Raw genomic sequence first — 26,761 nt, 5'->3', positions numbered from 1 at the left:
TTCTCAATCTAGCCGGTCTTGATGGTGGTGTTTGTTTTGAACATGCCAATCCCATGAAAGTCGTCGAAAATGTTGTTGGCTGCACGCTGTAGAAACTTCGGTGCCAGATCCGCTTAGCCCGTGTACCGGTGATTGAGAGGATGGGAACCCACTCCTCGACGCTGTGCGATAAGGTACAAGAGAGTGGCAAATGTTAGCGCTACTCTAATTATGATGAAATCATGATAGATTGAGGGAACAGGGTTGTAGACGATTGCGACATGCCAACTAGCAAGGCAGACACTGGCGAGGACAAAGGGAGACAAGGCCTTGGATCGTTCTCGTCCGAATATTGAATGAGCGCGGGGGTTTGACGCGAGAGAACTGCTGCAAGATAAACGGAGAGTTTCTTTTCCTAAACATTGCGAGCACCAATTTAGATTGTGAAGAGTGGGGCTCAAAGTATGCGCTGGTAGACCTCCCGCCTTTGGTTAATGCGGCGTTAGCCTTGACGGCAGACAGAGCAGTGAGACGTCGTGAAAAGAAAGGTAGCGGGCAATGTTCGCGTCAATGATCAGGGTGCATCCGCACGAAGAACCAAAAGAGGATTGATGCGGATTTTCGAGCTCCGCAATCTACACTCGCCTCGCTTGCAGCCACTCCACCCATTCACAATGCCCGCCGCCCGAACAGTCTCAGTGCTGGGTGCGAAAAGCTCATTTAGGCTTAGGCCGATCGGTAGAGTGACGGGCGCCTTTTTAGTCGAACGGCACAATTCTGCGTCTGACTTTGATTTGTGCGAATCTGCCCTCAAGCGCAAAATGCCCGCGGGAATGTCCATTTTGAAAGATGGAGCCGATCACCTACCGTGCTTATTCTTGACAAACATTCGCAAACAGATTCCCAAAATACGGGTCGCTTCATCCGGCCCATGGAGCTCGCCAAGCCCAAATTATTTTGATAAATTGTCATGTCTACCACAATCTGGCGCACACCGTTACATTAATGACCACTTTACTGTTGTGCTACAACCATTCAACCGCTGTGAGGGTGGAAGTTGCAAAAGTAAAAAGTGAGCGACACGAAGGGACACTGCACCACATTACAGCAGTCTCCTACTACTACACCTCGTAGAACCACTTACTACATTATTCTCTCAGGTGAAAGAGATCTAGCCTGTAGCCATGCAGGACTAGGATAAGACATTCTTTTGTGGGTCTGCCAGAGATTACGGAAGCTTCCGACTCTGATAACGCTTGGTCCAAACTACCGGAACGGAAGAGCAGCACATGTGTACGGTCCTGGTCTTCATTATGGTAGTGGGGTAGTGTTGCAATAGTAAATTAGTAGCTGCTGGTGAAGAGTAAGTGTCAGTGACATTTCGGATGCTTTTGACCCTTCAATTTACGCAGTAGGCTAAGTAGAGTAGTAGCTCGGGTCTGGCCCCAGCATGCATACATGAATTTTCTTTCAAGCCGTAAATGGTTTCCAACCCACAGGACTGTCATCGCCACACGGCAGATGTCCCCGTCTTCATCTTTTTAGCACACTGGGGGATCACAACGTGCGACAGCGCCTATATGTCCCTAGTCGGTATGCAGTCCTATCAGGCGATTTGTCGTAGACGCACTGCACGGGACGTACATATAGGGTCGCTTTCACTTTAGTTACTGTTAGATCGAGTGAGGTTGCCAAGCCTGTACAACTCACTTCCCGCTACCCTGACCCTGTGAAGAAGCTTGGTCGATTGCCTCGTGGGGGTGTGAAATACTGAGCTCGCCCGACTACTGTCACTGCTTGCCTCTCCAGCCGTCCTCTCTGCAATGACGTTTTCCACCTCTACACCTTGGCCCTCAGCCGCATCTATTTCACCCTGTTCTCCGCCCACTGCCGTCGGGGAGCGAATGGTGGCCGGCAGCTGATCCCCTTTGCCACCGATCCAATGGCGAAGATTAAAGATAATTCCGGCCAACATGACACCAATCCAAAGGAGGAGCTCTGTTCCGTAGATGGCGACCGCTGCCGCAGAGATTGGCCTGTCCAATACTGACGCAGACGGACAGTTTCAGCAACACCTCGATTCAATCGTCGCAACTGTTTCCTTCAGGGTCGAGAAATTGAGGGGAGGGATGACTCACCGACACTGATGAGACTAGTCAAGTCTCCAGCGGCGTCGAGCCCCACGAAGAAGAACGAAATGCCGCGAACGCTACGATGAGTGTAGATATCATAGTAGTGTCGTAGGACACCCATGCCGAGACCGGCCGCGGCAAGGGACGCAAAGAGGTCCAAGGTCCATTTCGGCACTTGCTCCTTCGTTCCGTACTTGAAAGGCAGCACATGCACATGTCGTCACCATCAGCCTGAGCAGGAGAACGGCTAGTAATGGCGAAACACACCTTGATGCCACAGACGATGGCAGCCTCGACGGCGCCAAAGGCAAGGGCAATGAGCAGAACCACGATGGTCGATTTGCTCAGCGACCATTTCTGACCCAAGAACGGCATCAGCGAGCACTATTCAAAGAAAAAAAACCAACACGGGCTCTGTCGACGCACATGACCATAGAACATGACCTGTGACCAGGTCAAGAGGCTCAGCAACGTCAAGATCTGGGCCTGAACCTGAAGAGCCACTGCTCAAGGGTAGGGCAAAGCTCATCAGAGATCCTTTCACTCGTGCCGTCAGCAAGACACGACTGGTCGCACCATTTTCGTCTGCAAGAATGTTATGCACGCCCAAGGGGAGACCGGCAAAGGCCCATAGGAGCATCATCGAGGGCTGCAGCCCTGTTGTGTCCTTTTTGCGCCAATTGATGTACAGCTGGGGGAGAAGTTGGATGGACCAGAATACCTATGATTCGAGAAAAGGCCTTATCAGCTGTCATGTTCTCACGCATGGGTCCCAGCATAGTGTGGCTTGTTTTGGGGCTACTCACTGCTCCCATGGTCCCGAGGACGTTGACGGCGACGCGATTGCCGCCACTGCCATCTCGGCCGTCCATGTTTGCCCTCCTTCCCCGCAAAGATTAGACAGCTATCAGGTACGGGAGAGGGAGGAGTGGTGTCTGTGAATGATAAGATGGACCTAATCCAACGGCCGAGCTTCCTTCTTTCTATCTGCGCTAGCAAACGATTGAAATAGCCAAAAAGCCGATAATTATTGGCTGGCCGCCTTATCGCGCAACGCGATTTGGGCCTCGTTAGAGTTGGTCCCGGCCCTCTTTGTCTCTCTTCAGTCAGGGCGGCGCAAATCGCGGATAAAGTAAAAGTAAATGAGAAGACCAAAAAAAAAAGGAGGCACGTAACGCGAAGAAATTTTTTCTTTGCCATTGGGTACAGTGTGCGGGTCGTGTGGCTGCTTTAGTTCTGCGGTACCGTCAGAAGTTGGCCAGGTCCGAGAGCTATTCGCTTTCTTATCTCTATCTCTATCCTCGCGGGAAAGAAGAAAGGTGGGCCTGCGAGCTTAAAAGACGGCTGGGACGCCAGGCCATTCGTCTCTTCTTCGACGGACCTCTTCCTCTTCCTCCTCTCCTCCCTTTCCTCTTCCTCATCCTGTCCCCTCCACTCCTCCCAGCTTGACGAAACAGGATGGCGACGGAAATGCCCGTGTCGCGGGTGAAGCAGGTCAAATCACTATGGGCCGCGCGACTGGACCGACTCAACGACGCCGTTGCTCGCTCGCCAGTTGGCTACTACTTCAAGCTCCAGGGCTCTGGTCACCCCCTTGAGCGCAAGGGAGCCGTGTTCTCCGTCGAGCTCCGAGCTGGCCTTGTCACCTTTGCTGCCATGGCCTACATCATCTCGGTCAATGCCTCGATTCTGTCGCTGTCGGGTGGTCCTTGCGTCAAGAGCCCGGGTGTCGCAGATGCTGTCGCCTATGCTACGTGCAAGCAGGAGCTCCAGCAGGACTTTGTCACAGCCACATCGGCCATCAGTACCCTGGCCACTGGCCTCATGGGTCTCTTGGCCAACATGCCCCTCGGACTGGCACCAGGTCTGGGTGTCAATGCCTACTTTGCCCTCACCATCGTCGGGATGGACGGCCAGGGCCTCATTCCCTACGGCCAGGCCCTTGCCGCCGTCTTTCTCGAAGGCTGGATCTTCTTCTTCCTCTCCATCCTCGGCCTCCGTCAGTGGCTCACCCGTCTCATGCCTCGCTCCATTACGCTGGCTACGGGTGCTGGTATCGGCATGTATCTCGCCCTCATCGGTCTCGGTCCAAACGGTCTGTCGGCCGTCGGAGGCAACTATTCTGACCTGCTCGGGCTGGGCGGCTGTCCCGATGAGTACAAGGACGACAACGGATACTGCCAGTCGCACCTTCTCCAGTCGCCAAAGGTCTGGCTCGGCGTCTTCCTCGGCGGCATCCTCACGGGACTCCTGCTCCTGTATCGAGTCAAGGGTGCCTTCCTCTGGCCCATCATCCTTGTCTCCATTGCCAGCTGGCCTCGGTCGAGTGCTGTGACCGAGTTTCCGCACGACAACGGTGGACAGGGCGACCTCGGCTTTGACTTTTTCAAGAAGGTCGCCACCTGGCACTCGTTCAAGCACTTGGGCGCCGAGAACATCGACTTCAACTACGGAAGCGGCAAAGTTTGGCTGGCGCTCATCAGCATCCTCTACGTCGACATCACCGATGTCAGTGGTACCCTCTTTGCCATGGCTCGCCACGCCGGCCTCCTCGACGAGGTCCTGACGGGTGACTTTGAGGGCTCGTCGGCCGCATACCTCGTCGACAGCTTCTGCATCTCCATCGGCGCCCTCTTTGGTCTCAGCCCGTCTACGGCTTTCATCGAATCTGCGTCTGGTATCGCCGAGGGTGGTCGTACCGGCCTCACAGCCATTTCGACGTCGTTCTTCTTCTTCCTCAGCCTCTTCTTTGCCCCCATCTTCGCCTCGCTCCCCTCCTGGGCCACTGGCTCCACGCTTGTCATCGTCGGCTCCCTCATGATGCGCACCGTCACCACCATCAACTGGGACTACCCGGGCGACGCGATCCCCGCCTTCCTCGTCATTGCCGGCATTCCCTTTTTCTTCAACATTGCCTACGGTCTCATCGCCGCCATCATCTCCTGGATCCTCCTCCACAACATTCCCCTGCTCCTCAGCAAGATTCACCCCTCGCTCAAGCCGCCCGGATGGGACACGGAAAAGGAGCCATACGACGTGGCGGGAAGCATGCGCGGGCAGAAGTTCACCTTCAAGACCCTCCTCCCGCCCTATGCCAAGAAGATTGTCGAGGGCAACTGGACCTTCTGGAGGCCCACGGAGGAGGAGATGCAGATTGCCATCGAGGGAAGGAGGCTGACGCAGGAGCGGAACGCGCTCCGCGAGGAGCAGCGGCAGCGAGACAGGAGGATGCTGCGGGAGCAGCAGCGCATGCAGCACCGCGAGGGCGTCGACGTCGACACCGTCCTGCCCCGCACCGCCACGCAGCAGGAGCTCCATCGTCGGAAACAGCAGGATGGCGAGGACAGCTCCTTCGAGGGTGGTAAGGAGGAGAGCGATGGCCACCAGACCCAAAACCGTCGGCAGGGCGACGACGAAAAGGCAACTCATCACCTCGAGGAGCCATGATGGAGTGCGCGCTTCTCAGCCGCAACGTTCAGTACTTTATTTGGTTGTTTTGGTAGATACTTGTGTGTATAGTTACAAAGAGAGAGAGAATGTGGCAAGATATCAATTGTTCTTCAGTAGCTGCTCTCGGCCTTTTTGGCCTCGTCAACAATGACCTGCACTACGTCGCTCGTCAGGCCGCCTGGCAAGTCGTCGTCCCCTGCCGCTTCAGTTTGGAGAGGGGCCAGCGCGATGGAGAGGTCATAGGTTCTTGACAGTGAGAGGTCTGATATGGGAAGGTGGTTGGCTGCGAGAATCGAGAGAACATCGACAACCCTTGTGATGCGCCTCCTGAGAGCCCGGATGACGTTGACGTTTTCATCGCTGTAGACACCCTCGGTGTCCCTGCCCTGAATTGCCCTCGCGCTCTTCTTTGCCTCGGCGTCGTCCGGCGCAACCCAGATGAAGCCGTTGAGACCCATGGTGACCTCGAGCTGAGCCTGGGAAAGCTCAACAAAGTGGCTCTTGAGCCTCCGGATCAGGACGGGGGGAACCACGGCGAGGGCGCCATTTCTCAGCTTGCCGTAGCGCAGGCTCCTCGTGTGAAGGCCCACGCTGCCATCGCCAAATGCGGCTTGGACCTCGGCGACGAGCAGGTCTCCCTCTGCAAAAAATGTTCGCATTTGCAGTTCGTCGGACTCCAGCTTGCGCCGCTGGATGCCTCCGGGTAGATTCACGCTGCTCAGCGCCAAGATGGCATCCTGCCGCGCTCCCACATCGACGCGCCAGCGACGATTGCCCGCCTGCACCTCTGTGATCCTGCCCACGACGAGGTCGCCAACTTCGGGCGCATAGCGAGACTTGAGCGCCGCGACGCTCACCAATCGGTTGGTCCGCGACACGAGGCCACAGAGCGAGGAGATGATGCTGGAGGCGCCGTCGAGGCCGCTGCCTGGGGCGGCACCGCCAATGTATGCGCCATGCCCTCGCATGAAGGTAGACGTTGAAGCGATCGGTTGCCCGGCCGTGGCTAACAGGTGGGATTGTGATCGTTTTGACGATGATGATTGGCCTCCCTCTTCGTCCTCGACATCCATTCCGTCTTCCTCGTTCTCGTCGTCCTCGAACATGATAGACGCTGTCGCGTGCGCCGGTCCATGCCCGGAGAGATGGGTGTGCGAAGCGACTGATGAAGAACCCGACGGTGCCATCAGCGTATTGGTCGCTCGATGTACCTCGAAGGTCGCCATCTTCGCCTCGGAAAGCGGCGGAGGAAATAGATGCAGGGCCAAGCTGAGACCGACCGAGTCGTCGCAGGAAGAAAGAGAGAAAAGAAAACACTAAACTTTTGAAGGTGGGCAGTCAGTCACGCGTTGCGCAATCATCGTCTCCACCTCGAAGATCTGAAAGGGCGAGAGAGTGAGGTGTGTCTCAAGCAAGCGAAAATGGCGGAGGCGTCCGTTCAGATGGAGCCCATGCTGGCGCTTATGGCCGACGAGAGCCGGAGTCAGCTCATCAAGCAAGGAGCTGAGGCCAAGATTTACGCCTCGTCGCTCATCACGTCGTCAACTGATGCCAGTGCCGACAAGGTCGCCATGCTGCTGAAATACCGCTTCCCAAAGACGTACCGACACCCTGCCTTGACGGCCTCCATCACGGCAGCTAGAACAACGGCCGAGGCGAGAGCACTTGTGCGCTGCATGCGAGCAGGAGTGAACACGCCGAAGTTGCTGTGTGCAGACGAGAAGCATGGTGTCTTGGGGCTCGAATACATCGTCGGGAGGAGCTTGCGAGAAGCGCTTGGCGGGGGCAACGAAGGAGGCGAGGAAGAGGCAGTCAGCAGAGAACCACCGCAACCGCTCCTCTCGGACAGCGAGGCGCTCGAAGCCATGGGTCTCGTTGGCGAGCAGTTGGCACGCATGCACCACGCCAATGTGATCCATGGCGATTTGACGACAAGCAACATGATGCTACGGGCGAAGCTGCCTGGCGACGATACAAGAGCTGGCGTAGCACATCAGGAGCAAGCTCTGGTGAGTCGCAATGGGTGTACAATTGGAGATGGAGTGCTTTGAGGGAAAAGCTGACGCCTCAAGGTCAGGTCATGATCGACTTTGGCCTCAGTTCCACATCAGCCATGGCAGAAGACAAAGCAGTCGACCTCTACGTTCTCCAGCGGGCGTTTGCTTCGACGCATCCCAACAGCGAGCATCTTTTTGCAAAGATCCTAGACGTCTATCAAGAACAGCTCGACACTCTGGAGGGCGGAACAAAGAGCAAGACCAAGGCCTCGGCCGAGGTCATGCGCAAGCTAGACGACGGTGAGTTGGTCTCCAAGCATAGCGTCAGTCAAGGGGCTGACCATGCGTGGTCACTCCTTTACGAAGTCCGGCAAAGGGGACGGAAGCGCTCTATGGTCGGATGAGCATCCGATGCAATGTAATCGTAGACTGTAAGCATCAAACAATATGTACAGTACCACTATCTCGAACAAACCAGGATTGCCAAAGTCAGCACAAGGTATAATGCCGTGCTCGTCGATGCACTATTCATTCCCGTTGCCAGCATGAGAGAGAAGGGGATGAAGATTGCAAGCTTAAGTGAGACAAATGCAGCGTGAAGATTATGATTGAGAAGATTATGATTGAGAATGCTGTGGATGAGAGAGAGAAGAGTGCTGATGAAGAATGCTGATTAGAATCGAAATTGTCCCGCTTCGAGTTGGCGCGGAGAGAGCTGGAGCTCGACCTCGTCCATATGCTCAATGCTTCAAGTTCGGAGGTTGATTTACACGAACTCCCAGGTGGCGTCGAATTGGCCCTGGGCGAGGTCGGTGAACTCGCTGAACATCTTCTTCGAGAGGATAAGACCTGCGTCACCACACTGGTGAAAAGAGCATAGCAAAGATCAGCACGTGAACCAGGAATGTGTGAAGGTCGACGGAAAAGGACTCACGCCACCACCGCAGCTGTCGACGAGGCGGCCGGTGACCTCCTTGCCAAAGGCCGAGACCTTGATGTTCTTGTCGCAGTTCTCGCCCTGGCCAAAGACGCTGGCCGAGACGCCGAGGACGAGGTCGTTGTCCGTGCTGACGTACTCGCCGCAGGCGGTCTGGCCGTCAAAGTCGGTGTACTGTGCGAGGCCAGACTCCTGGCCGGTGACGGTCATGGTCTTGACCTTGGTTCCCTGGGGAGCAGGAGCGGCAGAGCTCATCGAGGCGACGGCCACAGCGGCGAGGGCGAGGGCAGCGAGGTTCTTGAAGGCGAACATTGTGTTTTGCTTGTTGCTGATTGTTTGGTTGGGTTGGCTAGGGATATTGAATGAGATGGTAGTGCTGTGAGGCTTTGTTGAATCGATGATGAGATGAAGGCTGGTTGGAAGTCACAAGATGGGCCCCTTTTATACCTTTTCCTTCTCCAGACACGCTGTCCAGCAACAACCGCGCGAGGATAGGCACAGCCATCAGTATGCTCCAAGCATGGCATGCTGTGCAGTGCAATCAGCAAGATATGACTTCTATCCGCGTCGTCGCTCCTCCGTCGTCGCTTGCTCGGCGGTAGAGAGACTGACACTCGGCACCGGATCTTGGCGTTGCAAGGACTCCTCTAGCATTACTTGACAGCGAGATGGGCGCTACCTGTCTCTCCCCACACAGTGCTACAATAATCTCAAGGAACGGCCAACGGACGTGAATTCCCGATGTGTGTCTCATGAGGCACGGTGACTTCGGACCTGTGCGTCTTAGCGCCTTGTATTTGTCGGCGAGAACGGCGAGGTTGGCCAACTTACAAACTAAGTTGAAATAAACTGTCATGCGGCGACTTTCCGATAGAGCATGTGCGTAAAATCCGCCGTTGGTGATACGGCTATGCGTACAGGGCGCGTGTGTTCGTGGAGCTCCGACGTGCGCGACACGACACGACACGACACGGCACCGTGCGGCGATTCAGGCTTCCGTCTCTCAGTTGCTTCGACGCGCTGCGTCCCGACGACGCTGATGCGCAGCTGCCAGATGACGTCTCATCGGAAACCATGAACACCAAGCCATGTCGCCTCTCACTCGGGCTGCGTGTTCGGCCGAAAACGCCATGGGATTGATGACTAGAAGGGAAAGGAAAGCGATCGATGATGACAACAGGACGTACAAGAATAATGGCCACTATGCGAATAGAGCGAGGAAGCGAGAAGCTAGGAAACAATGGCGAAATGAGCGAGAGCGACGTGGTCTACAATAATAGTAGCCAGCGGAATGAGCGTAAATGTGAAGAGATTTGGGAATGAGAGAAGGTACCGGAAAAGGAGCGTGTAGGCGGTCAGCCAAAGGTGCCGTTGCTTTGGATGCTGCCCGCCAGTGAGGGCCGTCTCGAGGAGTCAGAGTAGCCGGTGGGTGAGCCAGTGTTGGAGCCCTCTGTGCTAGTGACCGACGAAGCGTTGGAGGACTCCGACCGGTGGTTGGTAGAGTTCAAGTTGGACGTGGAGAGGCTGTTGAGGAGAGCAGGCGAGGATCCAATGTCGTCCTTTGGCGGCGGCGGCGGCGGCGGCGGCGGCGGCGGTGGCGCATGCATAGGCGGAGGCGGCTTACGCGGGAGGGTCGACCTGGCCTTCAAAATGCCCGTGTGGTCTTCCTCACTGGACTGGCGGCGACTCTGCGCGATCTGCGCTGCCGCTACCGCGGCCAGGGCTGGCGACGTTTCTTCGAGGCCGAGACCGGTTGCCGTCGCCGTCTTTGTCATTGTCGGCGTCTGTGCGCGGGACGATGAAGTAGAGGTGCTGAGCTTCGGTGAAGAAGAGGACGCATTCGTCTTCTTAGACGTGCTGGAGGAAACAGAAGTGTTGCGACGGTGCTTTGAGGCCGGAGAGGGTTTCAAGGAGAAGGTCGAACCCAGTCCGTTGCCATTTGCTCGCCTTGCCGTCGTCGAAGGCAGCTCCACCGTGCCTTGAACGGGTGAGGGCATGATCTCACTCCGCGAGCTTTCACTTGAGCGACGACCAAGCTCGGTGCCTGTCGCTCCTGGCATCTCGCGGGAGGTGTCTTGCGATGAGATGCGCTTGGGTACAGTGGGCGTGTCCCTGCCTGATGTTGACGGCTGAGATGACATGGTTGCGTCTGGAGAGAGGATGAGCGACTCGCGAGCCTCGTCTTGAGAAAAGCGGACGCTCTCTGAGAGGGGCGACGAATAGTGCGTGTCTGAAGGGTGCCTCAACGCTGGGGCCAGCTTGCGACTGCTAGCCGATGAAGGCCTCGAAGACGGGGGAGTTGTTGTGGTATGAGCATCCAATCCGGTGGCTTTCCTTCGTGCCGTGACTGCCTCGACTGTGGCGACCGACGAGGTGTCTGAGTTGCTGCTCCTTGACTTTGGACGAGGATTGGGTCGGAATTCAAGAGCGCCATTCTCAGACTGGGTCACAAACTCCTCGTCCTGGCCTTGCGTTATCGATGATGCCTCCTCGCTCGGTCCAATCTCGGGCACAGGACGCCGACGGCCTCTCGCTCCTTCGAAGCTCCTCGCACTCTCGCTGCTCCTGGGAGGGGTTCCAAGTCGGTGGCGGGGAGGCAAAGAGCTTGACCCTCCTCCTGGCACTGGCTTCCTCATGACGGGTGCACCTCCGGCAATGGAAGCAATGGCACCCCTGGGCGTGCGCGCTGACGAGGAAAACCCTTCATTTGTCACCATCATCACTTCGCTAGTGATTGGTGTCTTTGACCAGCCATTACCCAGATCCATCGGCGCTGCTTTGACGCTACCAATACTGCCGCCGTGGCCATTGCTTGTGGGTGCCGTCGATGCCGAGCTCGTCTTGGAGGAGCTTCCGGTTCGGAACGTCGACGAGTCCTGATCCTCTCCATCTTCGTACTTGGCCTCGCCCGTGTCGACATTGGCAAACAGCGGGGGCACAGGTGGCACCTCCTCCGCCTCGCCATCGATGGTCTGGGTCTGGGTCTGGGAACGATTGAAGCGCTTCAAACCATCCCGAGCGAGGCTACGTGAACGCTTCGAGAACGACTTTGCCGGGTTCGACTTGGTGCTCCTCTTTGAATAGATGGACGACGAGCTCGACGCACGACCTTCGGCCTCTTCACTCTCCAGATTGGGCGACAGGCGGGTATCCTTCTGTTTCCTGCTGTACGTGCTCGACAACTTGCCAGTAGATGCAGCCGAGCTGACAACGGCCGGTGGCGGGAGGTTGTCGGGCGATGAGAGATTCGCAAGCATTGCCTTCCAACTTCTCCATCCTTTCTCCAGACCTGGTTGACCATGCTCTGTCACGCCCAAACTTTCGCTCCTCTTCATCCTCGATGCCTTGACTGGCGGCGGCAACATCGTGGCTGGCATAGCAGCCGACGCAGCGCCGTACCTTGGTGCACCACCTATCCCTCCGCCGCGAGCGCTGCCGGCATCGCCGTAGACGACCTGCATCGCATGACCATCCTCATCGACGCCCGCCGCAAGGTCGCCCGCGCCCGATTGATATTCGACAAGCTGGCGCGATCGCTGCGATAGCTCGTGCTCCAGGCGAATGAGCCACTTTTCGGCAAATCTCAGGTGGCCGCTCGAGCTGCGAAAGAAGGGCGTCAGATATCGATGTCAATCGCTTGGTTTGTCGACATCGGTCGAAGGGAAGACTCACTCCAAGACACCTTGCGCCATACCTCTGACCAGCCCGCTGGGATCAATGATGAAGGTGCATCGCTCTTTAAACAACAGAAGAAGCGTTCAGTATTCAGCCTAGTCCAGGGAGACGACCTGCAACGGCACACCCACGATCGACAAGGCCCATCATCGTCCGCTTGACGCCATAAGTCTCCATCGCTTCGCGGTGCTCGTCGTGCAAGATACGATAGCCAAGATGATGCTCATCGACAAACTTCTTCGATCGCTCCGGAGGATCCTGGCTGATACCGATGACGATAGCCTGCAAGTCGCTGAAGACGGGTGTCAAGCCGATTGCGTCGCGGAAGAGGCACGACTCCTTCGTGCAATGTGGTGAGCCGGCCAACGGAAAGAAGCTGGCAAGGAATTGTCAGGAGAGTGAGTTTTACTTTTCTCGGCTCGATGATAGCCATGCCACTCACAAGACAATGATGGGCCTTCCTAATGCAATAGTGGCGTGAAGAGACTGTGTGTGATGAAAAGCAGAGCTTATGAGCAGCTTGAAGCAGAGGGGCTCAGCCGAAAGATGGCCCACTCACGCATCGTCGTCCTAAGTGATCGGGAAGATTTATCTCGGGCGCTGGTTGACCGATCAGAGGCGAGGAATCTTTGATTGTCGCTGGAATCTCGAGCAGGCCGGGCCCGACGGTGAGAAAGTGCTTCTCGCCCAAGATCGGGTAGATGGGCACCCGAGGGAGGTATGGCGCCATCGTTGCCGTCGCCGGCTGACGATGCTAATTCCGTTGTGCGCCAAAGCTGCCGCCCACGCCGCCTGGGGGCCCGCCCTCTTTGCTCGCTCGTTCGCTCGCTCTGGAGAAATGTGGAGCAGCGCCCTCGCCTCGCTCGATCGGCCGAATCGACGCCTTCACTCGGGAGTCCGACGGAAAGTGTAGCGGGGCCGAGAAGCGCCAATCAATGTCGGCAGTGGACAGTTTTTGCGTTTTATGTTAATGGACAGCAGTGGTGGATGGCGGCGGCGGCGAATGTGCGGGACTAGCAACTGAAGCAGTGACGAGAAGGAACCGCCTGCCTTCTTGGTCACTGGCTACACCGCCCAATCAAGCAAGAGGGCCACATGAATGATCCGGCTAGGGAAAAAATTAAAATTTGTCGCACGAAAAGAACCTGCAGCCACGGTTAATGTAATTGATAATGACGCATCCAGTAGTGAGGGACAATAAAATAAGAGAATTTGTTGGTGGTAATACAGTGGCTAAGGTTGAGGCTTGCGCACCGGTTGCATCGGCCTTTGCTCCCCCGATTAACAGCGCTGGAACTCAATGATTTATTTCGTCATGAGTGTGACATACGAACAAAAGGGAATATTTGGGCCTTTCCAGTTCACGGCGCGGCAGGGATTTACACGTGAGGCATCACCAAGCGAAGCCTCACGACACACGCGCGCGCATGCACAGGACGTGTTGGTCTAACCCTCGCCCGTTCTCCACCAAGGGGAAATGTCGTCTCCATCGGCCTTGCCGGATCCTTCGCTACCGGCTCCACCCCTGGCAGAGCAAGATGAAGGATTCACAGCCGAGCAGCTGATCCAGCGGCAGGCGCAGCTGGAGCGCGAGGCGAGAGAGGCGGTGCCGTTCAGCTTCACAAAGGGCGGCTGCACCTACGAAAAGGGCTACATTCGACAGCCCGTCTACGCCTGTCGCACCTGCGGAGGTGGTGGCGTCTGTGCAGGCTGCAGCGTGGGTTGCCATGCTGGTGAGTCGACGGGCCGTTTAGCTGTATTGTGCTTTGTGCCTCATTTGTGCGTGCTCTCTCTCTCTCTCTCTCTCTCTGTGATCCAGACCACGACCTCGTCGAGCTCTTTGCCAAGCGTAACTTCCGATGTGACTGCGGTACGCTGTCGATACAACGAGGAAGTGCGGGAGGACAGAACAAGCAAAAACCATCGCCGTGCAACCTGAGACCCTCGCCACTGTCATTTGCACCCGAAAACGACGACAACGTGTACACGGCCAACTTTGAGGGCAGATTCTGCTACTGCAAGCGCGGAGAGTCATATAACCCAGAGACGGAGGAGGAGGTGAGAGTGATCTGGGGAAAAAGCGTGAGCCCCTGAGCTGCTCAACTGACTATCTTTGGACAGACGATGTTCCAGTGCCTTGTGTGCGAGGATTGGCTCCACGAGTCCTGCACCTCGCTGCGTCCGACACTGAGTCGTCCTGGAGACGGCAGGGAAGATCAGGCAGCTGATGGCCCTCTGCTCGACCACGACTCGTTTGATCTCTTCATTTGCGACACTTGTGTGCGCAAGCCGGAATGCACTGTCCTGCGCGACTACATCGGTGCTCGCGGCTGGGCAGTCTGCCTGCCGACGAACGCAAACGAGCTGCCCAAAGAGTGGGATGGTCTTCCGGCAAGGGATGTTGTCGCCGCTGTCGCGGGCTGGGAAATGCCCTACCGCATCATGGGGCTCAACGATGGCAATGCGAGCGTGCCTGATACCTCCAGCATGGGCGATGCCGCCGAGGGCGAGAGTGCTTCCAAGCCTGATCGTATGGGCGATCATGCCGAAGCTGCCACGGGTTCAAAGAGGCCTGCAATCTCAGAGGATGAAGATCTTTTAGCAAGCAAAAGGGCCAGATTGGGAGACTGCATACGGCCGGAGGGACTCAAGAATCTTCAAGGCAGGCTTGACGTCTTTCTCGAGGAGCAATTCCGCGCAAGAATCTGCCGATGCTCAGAGGTGGGGGTCCCATTGGAGGCGCTTATCCGTTGCACAGTACAGATTGAGCTGATCCTGGGCTACTGCTTCGACAGTGTCTGCCCAAGTTTGCTGCCATTCCATTTGTCCTCGAGGCCGAAGACACGTACAATCCGCCCCAGTCACAGGCCGTCTCCGAGATTGGCGACCATGAGAGTGAGGGAGGGGCCTCGCAGACCTCGTCGACGTACGACCTCGGCCTCGCAGCTCTGAATCGTCTTCCACGCGAGCAGATGATCAACTCGCTCGAGGCTTATAATCATCTCCGAGACGCCCTCTTTCAGCATCTCCGGCCCTTTGCCGCCGAAGGCAGGGTCGTCGACGAGGAAAGTGTCCGGGACTTCTTCCGGAAGCAGAGGGAAGGCAAGTGAAGGCCGAACATCCCTCTTTGCAGGTGTACTTCTTGTATCATATTACTGTACAGTAACATTATTCATTTATTCCTACCAACGACGGCGTTTACCATGCCATTCTTGAAGCCCTTGTTCCAGAAGTCTCTGGGCTCGATGCGCGTCTCCAACCCGGGGAGAATGGTGAAGTTGCGGCAAAAGGCCGAGATCATCATCGAGAGCTCAGCCATGGCCAGGTTCTTTGCGATACATGCGCGATGGCCCGGGAGACCAAATGCAATGTGTGAAGCATTTTGCCCGTCGTCGAGCCAGCGCTCAGGGTCAAAGGTAGAGGTAGTGTCGCCGGGGCGAAAGGTTTCTCGCGGCTGCCGATGGAAGCACTCAGGCGAGACGCCGACGATGGTCCCGGGCGCGAGAAGGGCGCCGTCGTCGAGGACCAGGCCGCGGGGCCCAATGATGCGGTCCAGCGCCCTGGGTACGGGCGACGCAATCCGGAGGCACTCGTCGACGACGGCCCTCAGGTAGGCGTCTCCAAGGAGCGTGCCGAGGCTGCTGCTGCTCTCTTCTTCGTCGTCACTGCGCTTCTGACCAGTGCCAAACAAGCGAGCAATGTGGCAGAGGCCGACGGCGAGCGTCGTGGCTAGCGACTCCGTCGCTGCAAAGAGGACGTCGCACGTCTCGGCCACGAGTGCTGCCTTTTGCTCTGTGCGCGAGAGGGACCGGTACAGCTGTGAGGCAGCCAGGGAGGACACGTAATCTGTCTGTGGCCCCTCGACGTCCAACGGCCCTTCATTGGACTTCTGGTCGATCACAGCGTCGACGTAGCGGTCAAATTCCTCCAGCGATGCCAATTCGTCCGCAGACAGCTTCTGTATGCTAGGCATATAAGCGCGCAGGGTCGAAACTGCGCGCGCAAGCGGTCCTATCCAAAGGGCAAGCGGCACTGCCGCGTTGAAGTGGTCATTGACGCGGCCAATCGATGGTTGCTCCAGTTGCGCCCCTGCGGCTCTCTGCTGGCCGAGCTCGTCGATGGCACCATAGGCCCGTCCAAAGAGGAGCTCCGAGGCCGTGTCGACGGCGTAGGCCCTAAAGACGCCCAGCAGATTGATCTTGACTTCGCCCTTGCCCTCGCTGCCACCCCCGCCGCTGCCGTCGCCGCCGCCCTCCCTCTCGCTCGCCGCTAGTCTCGCCTCGATGTGCTCGCAAATCCTCTGAGCGTTTCTATGCAGCACTTTCTCCCGCAGCTCGGCGTTGGCCGAGGAGAAGAAATGCGGGGCAAGCTTGCCGCGCGCACTGTGCCGCTCCCGTGTCCGTTCGCTAAAGAGCGTGGCATGGCCGCCGATGTCGAAGCCGGCATAGGAAGGCGCCTTGTCGCACCGACCCAACGCGCGAAGTAGGCCGGGGCTCGCTTGTGCCAGATGCAGTCGCTGCGGGCCTGTGCGAATTGTGGGGCCCAGCCGTGCGTGCTTGGCTGCGAGATACGGTGTGGGTCCGACAGAGGACAGGGCGTCGAGGAGAACGTAAGGCACGTCTGAAAGGGAGGAGCCGGGGAGGAAGTCCGGGTACCTTGACAGAAGAGACAGTCTCTTGCGCCGCCATAGTACAAAGAGCAGGACGATCGATGAGGCGGTGAGTACCTGTTGCAGGAGAACCATCCTCCTCTGCGTCGCTCTTTCTTCCTCTTCCTTTCTCTCCTCCTTCTCCTTCTCCAAGTCCAGAGGTTCTATGAGGGAGCATCGAATCAACCGACGCTCGCCTTCCTCCACTCGAGGCAAGCCCGAGTCCCGGCAGTCCTTTGCGCAGAAACTTTTTTTTTTTTGGTTTGGATTTTGGATTTTTTGGTCTCTTGGCGGGTGACGAAGAAAGTGATCACAGAAGTTGTCCATCCACCTCGACAAAATGGAGGCGGTAATGGGGGAAGAAGATCACGTCGAGGAGGCGACAATCGTCGAGAGTGCTCGTGATGCGCCTTTGCAAGCTTCAGAGCCGCTAGTGGCTGCTGAGGCTGTGGCGATTGAGGGAGAAAAGGGTGCAGACGTCCCTGCGCAGGCTGGCGCAGTGGAAGATGATGCAGCGAACAGCAACGGCGCCCGATCCGAAGAGATGCGGGGTCAAGAGCAGTCAGAAGAGGAGCCCAAAGAAGAAACAACACTGGCGGATGAGCAGCGCTCAGCACAGGCTGTGCCAGAGGCCGAGGAGGACACTGGCCTAGGCAAGGCGCAGGAAGAGACACAGGAACAGATGCAGGAACAGCCAGTCTCGGAGGACACTGCCCACATCTTGGCGAGCGGCGTGGTGCCGGCGCAGGAGGAGGAACAAAGTAAACAGCAAGCCCTCGAGCCAGCCTCCGAACCAGCTTCTGCGGACCAGGAACTGGCACGACTAAGGCAGCTCGTCATGGCCACGAGGGGTGCCACCGCCCAGCCTTCTCTTCCGCCCGAATTCGGGGACCGACCCTCGGAAGCAGAAGCAGCAGCCGAGACTAGCAGCAACCACACAGTGGCTGTGGGGGAAGAAGCGGAAGCACGAGGAGGGAAAGTTGGGCCAGTAGAGCTGGCTACAGATGCAGAAGCCAAGAGCATGATGGAGAGGACGCTGGACAAGATGGGAAGGCCAGACCTCAATGTCGATCAAGATGGTATCGAAAGCGACGATGACGATGATGATGATGAGTCGTCATCCAGCTCGTCTTCATCATCCTCTTCATCTTCATCGTCTGATGAAGAAGACGAGCAAGAGAAGGTGAACCAGGGAGCAAACACCAAGAAACGGGTCCAGAAGCGAGCTGTGGCGCCCCAGGACGAGGACGAAGACGAGGAAGGCGGCGAGGGCGGAGGTGACCCTACCAAAGGGCCACGAACGAAGAATGAGGTGATCGAGACAACGATTGACGAGCCACCGTTCAGCAAAGTGCCTCCGGAACTCGAAATGCGACCGCTTGGAAAGATTCATTCCGTGGTCGACTGTGTCGTTGTTGTGGCCCAAGACACAGGCCGGGCACCCGGTCAGCCAGCTCCTGCCACCACGGTACCTGTCGACATGAATGGCAAACGAGGCGAGCAGGAGGGCGAATACAGCGTCCTTGATACTGGGAGCGTGCTGTGCCTGGACGACGGCAATGTCATTGGCGTCGTCTTTGAGACGTTCGGCTCGGTTCTGGCTCCACTGTATGCGCTCCGTTATGCCGATGCGTCCAAGATCGACAAGACGGTGGTGTGGGTTGGCAGACAGGTGCTGTACGTTCCCGGGGCAAGCACCTATGTTCTCACGAGGCAGCTGCGAGCCATGGGAAAGGGGAGCGACGCCAGCAACATCTGGGACGAGGAAGTTGGAGACGATGAAATTGAATTCAGCGACGACGAAGCAGAGGCAGAGTACAAGCGGCAAAAGAAAGCGGCAAAGGGAGGCGGCAACAAGGGAAAAAACAAGAGGCCCTACGATGAAGGTGCCCCTCCTTCTTACCAGCATCCAGACTACGACGCGCAGTCCTCATCAATGTCGCTGCCCTATGACGAAGGCGCAGGTGACCTACAACAACAGGATCCTTCTTCTTTGTCGGCTTACAACGTCAATCAGCATGGGCGGGGCGCCGGGTCTTCTAGAAGACCATTTGGGCAGCGCGGACGAGGGAGAGGTCGAGGAAGAGGAGGTGCGAGCTATCAGCAGCACCACTCCCAGCAAGGACCTCCCAACAGCAACGGAGCCTATCCGATGTACAACCCAGCGATGCCTATGCAGTTGCCCATGCAGATGCAAACGCAGATGCAGATGCAGATGCCCTTTGCGAACCAGCCACAGCCATCGTCGGCGGCACACCAGTGGCCCTTCCATCCCCATGAAATGGCAGCCACCCACAATGGCAGCTACTCTACTACACAACAACAGCAGCAACAGCATCCAGCTTTCTGGCAACAACAGGCTCCTATCGCGTCACCTTCATGGCCAGGTCAATACCCCAATGCTCAAGCCACGACAGCTGTGGGAGGTTCCTGGGACAGTCACTACGCCGCAGCAGCTCAGCAAAGCTACGATCCTCAGCAGCCATCCTACCAGCAACAGCAGCAGGCCGCCCACCAACAGTATCCTTACCACCACAACCAACAACAGCCCTGGAACGGTCAGCCACCACAAGAACGATGAGAGGGCCAGGCCGCCTTGAAATCATTCGATCCTCTCACATTTGTGTAAAGATACAATGTAATAGTAGTAATCAACGGCAAGAAGGCCGTGAAATCATATGACGCTCTTTCTCGTCCGACTCTTCTTGTTTCTGTCCTTCTTCTGGCGCGAAAGGGACGATGAGGTTGCTGATGGCAGACTCTCAATGTTGTCTTCATCCTCGTCCCCCTCTTCCTTGGCATTGTCGTGCTGCATAAAGGTTCCGCGCCACTCTTGGACAGAGGGCTGCCGAGGTTGCAAGGCGGTTTCATAGTCGGATGGGCTTGTCTGCGTGCTTGCGTCACGGACCTCCGGCATGGCCCTCGGCAACACAAACTGCCAGATCATATTCATCCGTCAGCTAGTGCATTTAACGTTCTTCGTAAATCTTCACACACCTTCTGGTCGTACTCATTCATGACCTCGGCAGCCAGAAGCGTCTTGTCCTTGACGAGGCCCTTGTAAAACGTGGCGAGTAGATGCGCCTGGGCGCTGGTAGCACCCATCAGCAACGAGCAGAGCATCAGGCTCGACACGCTACCGTCCAGACCCGCTCTTCCAGCCTTTAGCAGGACAAGGTAGAAGAGAGCGTGCAGCGGAGAGTAGACGCAAAAGATTCGCAGCTGAACCTCGGGTGCCTGCCAGACGTCGAGTGCATGCATCTGCGGGTGTGTCGATGCGCTGCTCATACGTCGTGATCGATCCTGAGAGCCTGGACTTGCGAAGAGGACCCGAAAGATGACACCGACGTATGGGATCTGGCGGAGCCGCCAGAGGAGAAGCGCCCTGCGTTGAGTCAAAATCAGTTCAATGCACCGGGTAGTTTGCCAAGAGTCGTGCTCACCACAGCCAAGCCAGGACAGTAACGATGCCACGAAGGATGCTGTGTCCCACTTCAAGAGCCCTAGCAACAGTCGTCGGAGAGGACTCGAATTCGGGAGCCTGGAAATCAGGCCTTGGCAAATCAACGAGGCTGGCATTCTCGCTCGCGAGCTTCTCCGACGTAGGCTTGAGCCAGAGGTGATAGCGGCGCTTTGCTGTAAAGAGCGAGTATGCATTTCCAGCTGCGAGTGCCAAGAGGAAGAAGATGAGGAGTGAAGCCTTTTGTGGTGCAACGTCAGCTTGTCAGATCTTTGCTTGGGCCCATGAGAGGGAGAAGAGCGCCAGACTTACAGAAGAGCGCCAAGCATCTTGTTGTCGCTGAAGTTTGCGCGATGCCAGACCGACACCGCCGGTATTCCGATCATGTGCAAAGAGGCTGCCACCAGCACTTTGACCGGGCCTGCGTCCGTTTCGAGCACCACCACTGGTGGCGTGAAGCGCGCTGTCGGGGTGCATTGCCATGGCGAGAAGGCTGATGACGTGAAGCGCACCTCCTGCAGGGTATCCGAGCGAGGGATCGGCGAGGAACATCGATGGTGCCATAGAGAGCCAGTCGTAGATTGCTTCCGGCATCTCTTCGATTCTGGATGGAAAGACGGCCCTCTTCAATCAGAGTCCCTCTCAGTGGTCCAGTCTAGCTCTTGCGTCTGCTCACCTCTGCCGCAATGTCTTCTTGCGAATGAAGCGACCCGACGGTCGTACACCTTTTGGTGTAGAGCTCAGTGGTGTCAGGCTCCGCGAGCCCTGACCCTTGCTCGGCGTTGCGCCCGTCATCGTTGACGCAGTCCCAGCAACAGCACCACCGGTCGAAGAGAGACGGGCAGCGTTCCTTGATGCCGACGCGCCGGGGCTGCCAAAGGCGGCATTGCGCCTGTAAGGGGACCCTGGACCATCTCTGTCTGGCGAAGAGAGAAACACAGTGGGGGATACCGGATTAGACAGTGGCGTGGGCCGCAGCGAAGCACGTCGACTGGCACTACCAGGCGAGGCTGGAAGGAACGACGAGGAATGGCCGGGGGAAGAATACGTGGCTGACGAGCCTTGGCTGGCGTTGGCGCGGTACAGGTCCAGTGGCGTCGAGGGTGTGCGAGCGAGGAGCGAGGAGCGGACCGGCGTCGAGCCCGGAGGTCCACGCCAGGTCCTGTTCTGGGGCGAGGCCATCGTCGGGTCCTTCTCGTCTCGCTTTGTCGGTCGGTGTTGGTTGCACTTTTCTGCGCTCTTTCGCGCGTCACGAGCGCACTTAGAAATAGCCGGCGCGCGGTGCTCGAGCCACACACGCACCCATCGCTTCGCGCTTCCACGTCGTCTCGCCGATCGCAATGATGCGCCTCACGCTCCTCGTGCTCCTCGTCGGCGTCCTGTCTCTGTCGCTGATGTCCCAGGTGCATGCCCAGATGTTCCAGCACTTCTTCGGAGGAGGTGGGAACCCCTTTGGACATCGAGAGCAAGAATCACCCGCGGTAAGTCTCTCCCTCTGCAGTACACCAAGACAGCAGGAAATCGGCTGCTGACACGCTGCATACATCCGGAACCAGACGGGCGATGCAGCCTGGTTCGAGGCTCGAGTCGAGGCCGGTGCGTAGCTCCTTCTCTGTGACTCCCTCTTCTACGCAAGGCAAAGCACAGCACACTGACGACCGGAGGCACCCGAACAATAGCCACCTGCACAGACTATCTTTGCCCGCGCACCCTCTCGTGCGTCCAGTCACCCTCGCAGTGCCCCTGCCCCTTCCCACACCAGGTGAGTCGTCGCTCACTTCTACCTGCCTCAGCTACCAGGCCGAGGAGTAATGAGTCTGACTGTATGCCCTGCCTCCAGCACCGCTGCCCGTACCCAGACGCAGTCACCGGCTCGCTCGACGACGGCGGCCACGTCTGCGTGCAGACATCCTGCGAAGAGGTCTATGCGGCCCGCAAGCTCAGCTCAGACTTCAAGCTGTCTGATCTCACATCGTGAATGTAATGAATCTTGTCTGTGCTTCTTTCAATTTGTGGTATTCGCAAAGGAGAGGCGGTGATGTGATATAAAGAGCGAGAAAGAGTGGGAGATCGAGGTCAAGAAGCGAGAGAGAGAGAGGAAAAGGTATAATGCGCAAGGTCCGCGGGTAGAGACGAGTCAGTACTGCGACACAAAGCAGCAGACAAGAAGAAGGCAAAAGACGCATTGGGGTGCGGCTGCATGCACATGTGCAAGATCACTTGAAGGCGCGAGGTATACTTTGCAAAGGGCCAAGTAGCTACTACGACGATGCCAGCTGCTGCGCCTCGCCAGTCGCATAGGCGTTCAGCCAGTTCTCCCGAGATGTTGCTGCTGCCGACGTCGGTTGCGCGGCGGACGAGCGCTTCATCGTGGCTTGCGACCGAATTATCTGTTGTTGGTACACAGAGGGCGAAGAACGGGCAGGTGCAGGTTCGAGGCGTTCCTGCTTGTTGATGCTCGCCGACCTGGCTCGGTTGGCCATCTGCAGAGGGGCCGGCTCAGGCTGCATGGCCGGCGTCGGGTGAGGCGATCGGGCCTCCGTCATTGCCCGTCCCATCGAGTCTCGGTTTGCCGCTTTGCGTTCGGGCGAGGCTCTCGCGGGAGAGGCAGAGGCCGACGTCGCGCTCGACAGGATCCCCTTGCGAGAGCCCGTCCGGCGACGTGCGGGTATCATGACAGGGGGGTTGCCCTCGCCCGTCGAAGAGCCTCTGCTCGAAGATTTCTTCGCCATGGGCTCGCCGCCGTTGAAGAGTGGGAAGGCCTGTGCGCCGGCATTGAGGCCTTGGACACTGCTGCTGCCGCCGTCGGACATTTGAGCCTGTTGGACTGGTAAGCCACGCCCAGCAGCTGCTCGAGGGTTGGAAGATTGACGGCGCCTGGCACCATCGTCATCGGGCGGTGACGCAGAGAGAAAGACGGGAATGTCTCCAAAGACGCCCGCTGCTTGGATTCCTCCGACCATTGGGGGCGACGAAGACGAAGAGTAAGAAGAGGAGGAAGCCAAACCGTAGGCGTCTGCACTGCTCCAGCCGCCTTCATTGCCGGCACCGACGGTGCTGTTGCCTCTGCCCTCGGCAAGCGGAATTGAGCTTGAGCTGCTGGAATGTCGCAGACCCAAAGCACCCCTCGGCAGCGGCCTGTCCCCGTCTTGCTCCTCACCACGTCCCTGGGGTATGTCGGCGAAGTTACTTGCCTGGTCGGAAGAAGCATGATCACGGAAGTCGTCCTCCTCGTCGTCATCGGTGCCCACGGCCTCTGCCTCCTTGAGCAGCTGCGCAGTCAAAACGGCACCCCTCTCCTTCTTTGTCATGCCTCGCAGGCTGTTGAGCCTATTGCGAGGCGAAAGGCTGCTGATTCGGCTTGGCAGGCTCGGCACAGTGGAATCCTCGTCGGCGTCCTTTGACTCCGTCTCCGAGACCCGTCTTGACCTCCGCGGTGACTCGTCCGGCGCAGAAGGAGGGGCGGTCGACAGAGGTCCATCCACGGTAGAAGATCGGTTCATCATCTTGTTGACTCCCTTGCGCAGTCGCACTGCCGAGCTTTGCTGAGGCGGAGGCGAACTTCTTCCGTGCAAGCCCTCTGACCACTCGCTGTCGGGCTGCAGGCTACTGCGCCTGTTTAAGGACGGCGAATCGGGCACCTCAGAAGAAGTACCGCCGTTCAAGAGCGATTTGAAGGCCTTTGACAATGGCGACGATGGATTGTCGTTGCCGTTGGGAGATTTTGAGGGTGAGGTGCGCCCGCCCACCTGCTGATCTTTACGGTTCGTTGCCACATTGATGGCCAATTCGGGCCGGTTCGGCAGCTCGTCCTGAGAGAAGGAGACGAGGGGTGCCTGCTGATACGCCAGTCTCCTCCTCGCTTCCGAGCTTGGCGACCCGTCGCCGTTGCCGCTTTGGTGCATTGTTCCTCCAAGGCCGTTCAGCTGCAGAGCAGGAGGCGGTCCCATCATCCTCCGGGGACTGTCGGAGCCCTGAAAGACGCCATTCTGTTCGTTGCCGTTGTTGGCCGACCAGTGTGATGAATTCGGAGATGGAGCAGACATCGATGCAGCGGCCTGAGCCCTCTGTCTCGTTCTCCGCTTTCGCCAATCCCAGTCCTTGCCGGCTGCGGCTGTACTGCGAGTATATCTCTCGAACCAAAACTCTGCATCGTCGTTTGTACACCGTCCCTTGGCTCTTCTGCTCGCCTTACGCCTTTGTACATCACCTCTGTCGTCAACCACTACCTCCTCCTCTCCTCCCTCCTTCTTCGCTTCCTCCTCTTGGTCGTCGTCGCTGTCGTCCCAGGGCATGAGGGGGAGAGAAGGGCTTGAGGCCGCTCGAGGATGCCCACCGGCCAGCCTGGCAGCCGTCTCAAGTCTCTCGCGAGCCCTCTCGTGAACATCGACGTATGGCTCCCAGCTGGGCTCGACGAGCTTGATGCTCCTGAACCGTTGCGAGGGCCATGCTGCTCTTGCCTGGGCGGGCGAGAGCGTTCCCAGCCTCGGCGTGGAGGCCCGGAAGGAGGGCTGCCTTGCACCCGGAGGCAGGCGCGAAAAGAACGAAGCAGGCGGAGGCGGTGGAACGGGCGGACGGTTCATTCCCCCACCACCGGCAGAAGCAGAGGTCGACGAAGAAGTCGGTGCTGGTGGTGGTGGTTGTGGCGGCGGTTGCGACGGCGGCGGCGAAGGAGGTGGCCGTGCAAAGGAGCCATAGGGCGATGGCGTGGAAGGAAAGCCCTGCTGGTGATCACTGCCAGACCACGCCAGGCCTGGAAACAGTCCCTGGCTCGAAGGATAGAGCATGTTGGGCGACGGCAGTGAGTTGGCGATGTCCGGCAGGCTCGACCACAGCTCCTGCTTGCGCTTGAGAATCGATCGAGGCGCAGCAGAAGCACTGGCCGCCTCGTCGCCCGAGTCGGCAGAGGCAAAGGTGCTCGAAGTCGAATTGGGCGAGCTCGACAGGAGCGGCATGTCCTTGTATGCTTCGTCGCTCGAGCGCTGCAGCTCCTGCAACGGGTTTCGTTCCCCGTCCCTGGCGGCCAAGATACCGGGGTTACGTTTGGGCGAAGCCACGCGCGGGCTTGCTTCGTGGTGTCGACCCGGCAAGCGGGCCGTGTGCTGCTGTCGCGAGGGACTGCCGCTTGCCAACTTCCCACTCTCCTTTCTTCTCCTTGCGAGCAACGAAGAGGCCGTGGAAGAAGAGGAGGATGAACCCGGCCGAACTTGCACGGCCGACGAAGAGGAGCCGTGCTCGGTCGCTGCGCTGCCGGAGAGGAGAGGTTTGGAGATGACCGTCGAAGGACCTCCGCGGGTGTCGAGCTCGAGCTGGATCGGGCTGCTGCTCAAGCTCGAGCTGGGATCGGAGCTGGTGATTCTCACGAGGCTGCTGTGTCGCTTGACCGCGGCTCCCTCCTTGCTCAGCGTGCCCCGATGGCCATGGCCGTGGCCGAGGCTAAAGACGCGACGGAGAGGCCTCGTGAGCCCGCCCGAGCCGGGGTCGTGGGCAGTCTCTGCGTCGCTGTCATCTTCGAATTCGTATTCGTCCGAGTCTGCCAGAACGAGGAGGCGTCAGCTCGACTGCACTCCCACTCCAGGCACCAAGTAAAGACTCACCCAGCTCGAGCTCGGCAACATTGATGCCGTTGCTCAGACCTTGGCTGAGCTCAAAGAGCGAGTCAATCTGCCGTGTGGAGCCCGACTGAACGAAGAAGTAGAGGGCGGTAAAGCAGACGAAGAGGCCTGTTATGAGGAGCAGTGCCATTGTCAGTACAGGCAGGAGAAGGTGCTAAACGAAACACTCACCGAGGGTGGCCATCATGATTGTGGCCGTCCAGGTACGCCAGAAAGCGCTGTACCAGATGGCGACGCAAAGCGCCCAGGCGCGCCTGGATGCGGACAGGCAGCCATTGTAGGCGAGCACGCCGAAGTGAGAGGACTTCTCTCTCGCCATCTTTGCTCTCGTCGCAGTGGCGAGCGACGAGCCACCGAGAGCGGCTGGACGCAATTGCAATGGAGACCGAAGTGCGGCCAAGAGCGGGGACAGGGCTCGCCGAGCGCCTGTCCCTCCGTCTCCGCCCGTCATTTGGCCTCGGCCGGCGCCCAGGGCCATGAAAGACTGTCGGTCTAGTGATGGCGCCTCTCCCGTCTCTTCTATGCGACGACGAAGAGGTCCATTTCTAAGATGCAGGCGATGCTTCCTTCGGCTCCCTTGCTTCCTTGCTTCTTCGCTGCCTCGTCTGTATGCGCACTCGATGTCTGCGTCAGTCGCCGTCGTCGGAGTAGTCGTCGTAGCAAAATGAAAAAGCAAAAGTGAAAAGACTAGACCGGAACGAAAGAAGTGCAAGTCGTACGTCACGGCCCTGGATGCAGCACTTCAGCTTGGACTCGAAGCGCTAGGCTATGTCAAAAGTGATATATTTGCAGTGCCTTCGATCTAGGCGCCCTGGCTCTCCCGTCCAGGGTCACATCTCAGACATCCGTCCGGCTTATTTTCTTTTTT

General features: G+C 57.9%; 13 protein-coding genes across 13 annotated transcripts; 6 read left to right on the top strand and 7 right to left on the bottom strand.

Moving 5' to 3' along the window:
• Positions 1-1,221: 1,221 nt before the first annotated feature.
• Positions 1,222-1,791, top strand: FA10DRAFT_265279 (hypothetical protein). The gene is made up of 3 exons (XM_025520991.1): positions 1,222-1,332; positions 1,438-1,608; positions 1,690-1,791. Exons 2-3 carry the CDS (start codon positions 1,461-1,463, stop codon positions 1,710-1,712), a joined length of 171 nt encoding a protein of 56 aa, XP_025378618.1. The 5' UTR covers positions 1,222-1,332; positions 1,438-1,460; the 3' UTR covers positions 1,713-1,791.
• Positions 1,792-1,897: 106 nt separating this feature from the next.
• FA10DRAFT_66763 (hypothetical protein) lies at positions 1,898-3,051 on the bottom strand. The gene is made up of 5 exons (XM_025525635.1): positions 2,918-3,051; positions 2,688-2,832; positions 2,538-2,614; positions 2,379-2,468; positions 1,898-2,304 (listed from the first exon to the last, which is right to left on the bottom strand). The coding sequence occupies exons 1-5, from the start codon at positions 2,981-2,983 to the stop codon at positions 2,083-2,085; spliced, it is 600 nt and encodes a 199-aa protein (XP_025378617.1). The 5' UTR covers positions 2,984-3,051; the 3' UTR covers positions 1,898-2,082.
• A 258-nt stretch (positions 3,052-3,309) lies between these two features.
• FA10DRAFT_265277 (hypothetical protein) lies at positions 3,310-5,659 on the top strand. Its single transcript, XM_025520990.1, has one exon. The coding sequence runs from the start codon at positions 3,570-3,572 to the stop codon at positions 5,556-5,558; it is 1,989 nt and encodes a 662-aa protein (XP_025378616.1). The 5' UTR covers positions 3,310-3,569; the 3' UTR covers positions 5,559-5,659.
• On the bottom strand, positions 5,590-6,850 carry FA10DRAFT_265276 (hypothetical protein). The gene has a single exon (XM_025520989.1). The coding sequence runs from the start codon at positions 6,785-6,787 to the stop codon at positions 5,672-5,674; it is 1,116 nt and encodes a 371-aa protein (XP_025378615.1). The 5' UTR covers positions 6,788-6,850; the 3' UTR covers positions 5,590-5,671.
• Positions 6,851-6,915: 65 nt separating this feature from the next.
• FA10DRAFT_238876 (hypothetical protein) lies at positions 6,916-8,059 on the top strand. The gene is made up of 3 exons (XM_025519155.1): positions 6,916-7,570; positions 7,639-7,858; positions 7,925-8,059. Exons 1-3 carry the CDS (start codon positions 6,983-6,985, stop codon positions 7,960-7,962), a joined length of 846 nt encoding a protein of 281 aa, XP_025378614.1. The 5' UTR covers positions 6,916-6,982; the 3' UTR covers positions 7,963-8,059.
• An 89-nt stretch (positions 8,060-8,148) lies between these two features.
• On the bottom strand, positions 8,149-8,962 carry FA10DRAFT_265274 (hypothetical protein). Its single transcript, XM_025520988.1, has 2 exons — positions 8,493-8,962; positions 8,149-8,420 (listed from the first exon to the last, which is right to left on the bottom strand). The coding sequence occupies exons 1-2, from the start codon at positions 8,805-8,807 to the stop codon at positions 8,325-8,327; spliced, it is 411 nt and encodes a 136-aa protein (XP_025378613.1). The 5' UTR covers positions 8,808-8,962; the 3' UTR covers positions 8,149-8,324.
• A 651-nt stretch (positions 8,963-9,613) lies between these two features.
• Positions 9,614-13,224, bottom strand: FA10DRAFT_300028 (AhpC-TSA-domain-containing protein). Its single transcript, XM_025524786.1, has 5 exons — positions 12,730-13,224; positions 12,613-12,656; positions 12,302-12,546; positions 12,168-12,231; positions 9,614-12,095 (listed from the first exon to the last, which is right to left on the bottom strand). Exons 1-5 carry the CDS (start codon positions 12,898-12,900, stop codon positions 9,851-9,853), a joined length of 2,769 nt encoding a protein of 922 aa, XP_025378612.1. The 5' UTR covers positions 12,901-13,224; the 3' UTR covers positions 9,614-9,850.
• Positions 13,225-13,647: 423 nt separating this feature from the next.
• Positions 13,648-15,348, top strand: FA10DRAFT_300027 (hypothetical protein; the record flags this gene model as incomplete). Its single annotated transcript, XM_025524785.1, has 4 exons — positions 13,648-13,903; positions 13,990-14,228; positions 14,292-14,891; positions 14,966-15,348. 4 exons carry the CDS (start codon positions 13,648-13,650, stop codon positions 15,278-15,280), a joined length of 1,410 nt encoding a protein of 469 aa, XP_025378611.1. The 3' UTR covers positions 15,281-15,348.
• FA10DRAFT_265269 (cytochrome P450) lies at positions 15,300-16,986 on the bottom strand. Its single transcript, XM_025520987.1, has one exon. It carries the CDS (start codon positions 16,912-16,914, stop codon positions 15,343-15,345), a length of 1,572 nt encoding a protein of 523 aa, XP_025378610.1. The 5' UTR covers positions 16,915-16,986; the 3' UTR covers positions 15,300-15,342.
• Positions 16,987-17,116: 130 nt separating this feature from the next.
• FA10DRAFT_265268 (NAF1-domain-containing protein) lies at positions 17,117-19,466 on the top strand. Its single transcript, XM_025520986.1, has one exon. It carries the CDS (start codon positions 17,159-17,161, stop codon positions 19,397-19,399), a length of 2,241 nt encoding a protein of 746 aa, XP_025378609.1. The 5' UTR covers positions 17,117-17,158; the 3' UTR covers positions 19,400-19,466.
• FA10DRAFT_265265 (hypothetical protein) lies at positions 19,409-21,500 on the bottom strand. The gene is made up of 5 exons (XM_025520985.1): positions 20,955-21,500; positions 20,591-20,882; positions 20,262-20,518; positions 19,816-20,203; positions 19,409-19,753 (listed from the first exon to the last, which is right to left on the bottom strand). The coding sequence occupies exons 1-5, from the start codon at positions 21,458-21,460 to the stop codon at positions 19,493-19,495; spliced, it is 1,704 nt and encodes a 567-aa protein (XP_025378608.1). The 5' UTR covers positions 21,461-21,500; the 3' UTR covers positions 19,409-19,492.
• Positions 21,501-21,618: 118 nt separating this feature from the next.
• Positions 21,619-22,256, top strand: FA10DRAFT_284344 (hypothetical protein; the record flags this gene model as incomplete). The annotated part of the gene is made up of 4 exons (XM_025523910.1): positions 21,619-21,759; positions 21,835-21,874; positions 21,958-22,040; positions 22,119-22,256. 4 exons carry the CDS (start codon positions 21,619-21,621, stop codon positions 22,254-22,256), a joined length of 402 nt encoding a protein of 133 aa, XP_025378607.1.
• Positions 22,257-22,264: 8 nt separating this feature from the next.
• Positions 22,265-26,619, bottom strand: FA10DRAFT_300022 (hypothetical protein). The gene is made up of 3 exons (XM_025524784.1): positions 26,065-26,619; positions 25,876-26,001; positions 22,265-25,811 (listed from the first exon to the last, which is right to left on the bottom strand). Exons 1-3 carry the CDS (start codon positions 26,369-26,371, stop codon positions 22,540-22,542), a joined length of 3,705 nt encoding a protein of 1,234 aa, XP_025378606.1. The 5' UTR covers positions 26,372-26,619; the 3' UTR covers positions 22,265-22,539.
• Positions 26,620-26,761: the final 142 nt, after the last annotated feature.

The sequence above is a fragment of the Acaromyces ingoldii genome (genome assembly GCF_003144295.1).
Source record: "Acaromyces ingoldii strain MCA 4198 unplaced genomic scaffold FA10scaffold_2, whole genome shotgun sequence".
Taxonomy (NCBI): domain Eukaryota; kingdom Fungi; phylum Basidiomycota; class Exobasidiomycetes; order Exobasidiales; family Cryptobasidiaceae; genus Acaromyces; species Acaromyces ingoldii.
The sequence above is the reverse complement of the archived record's forward strand: the minus strand, read 5'-3'. Positions and strand labels throughout refer to the sequence as shown.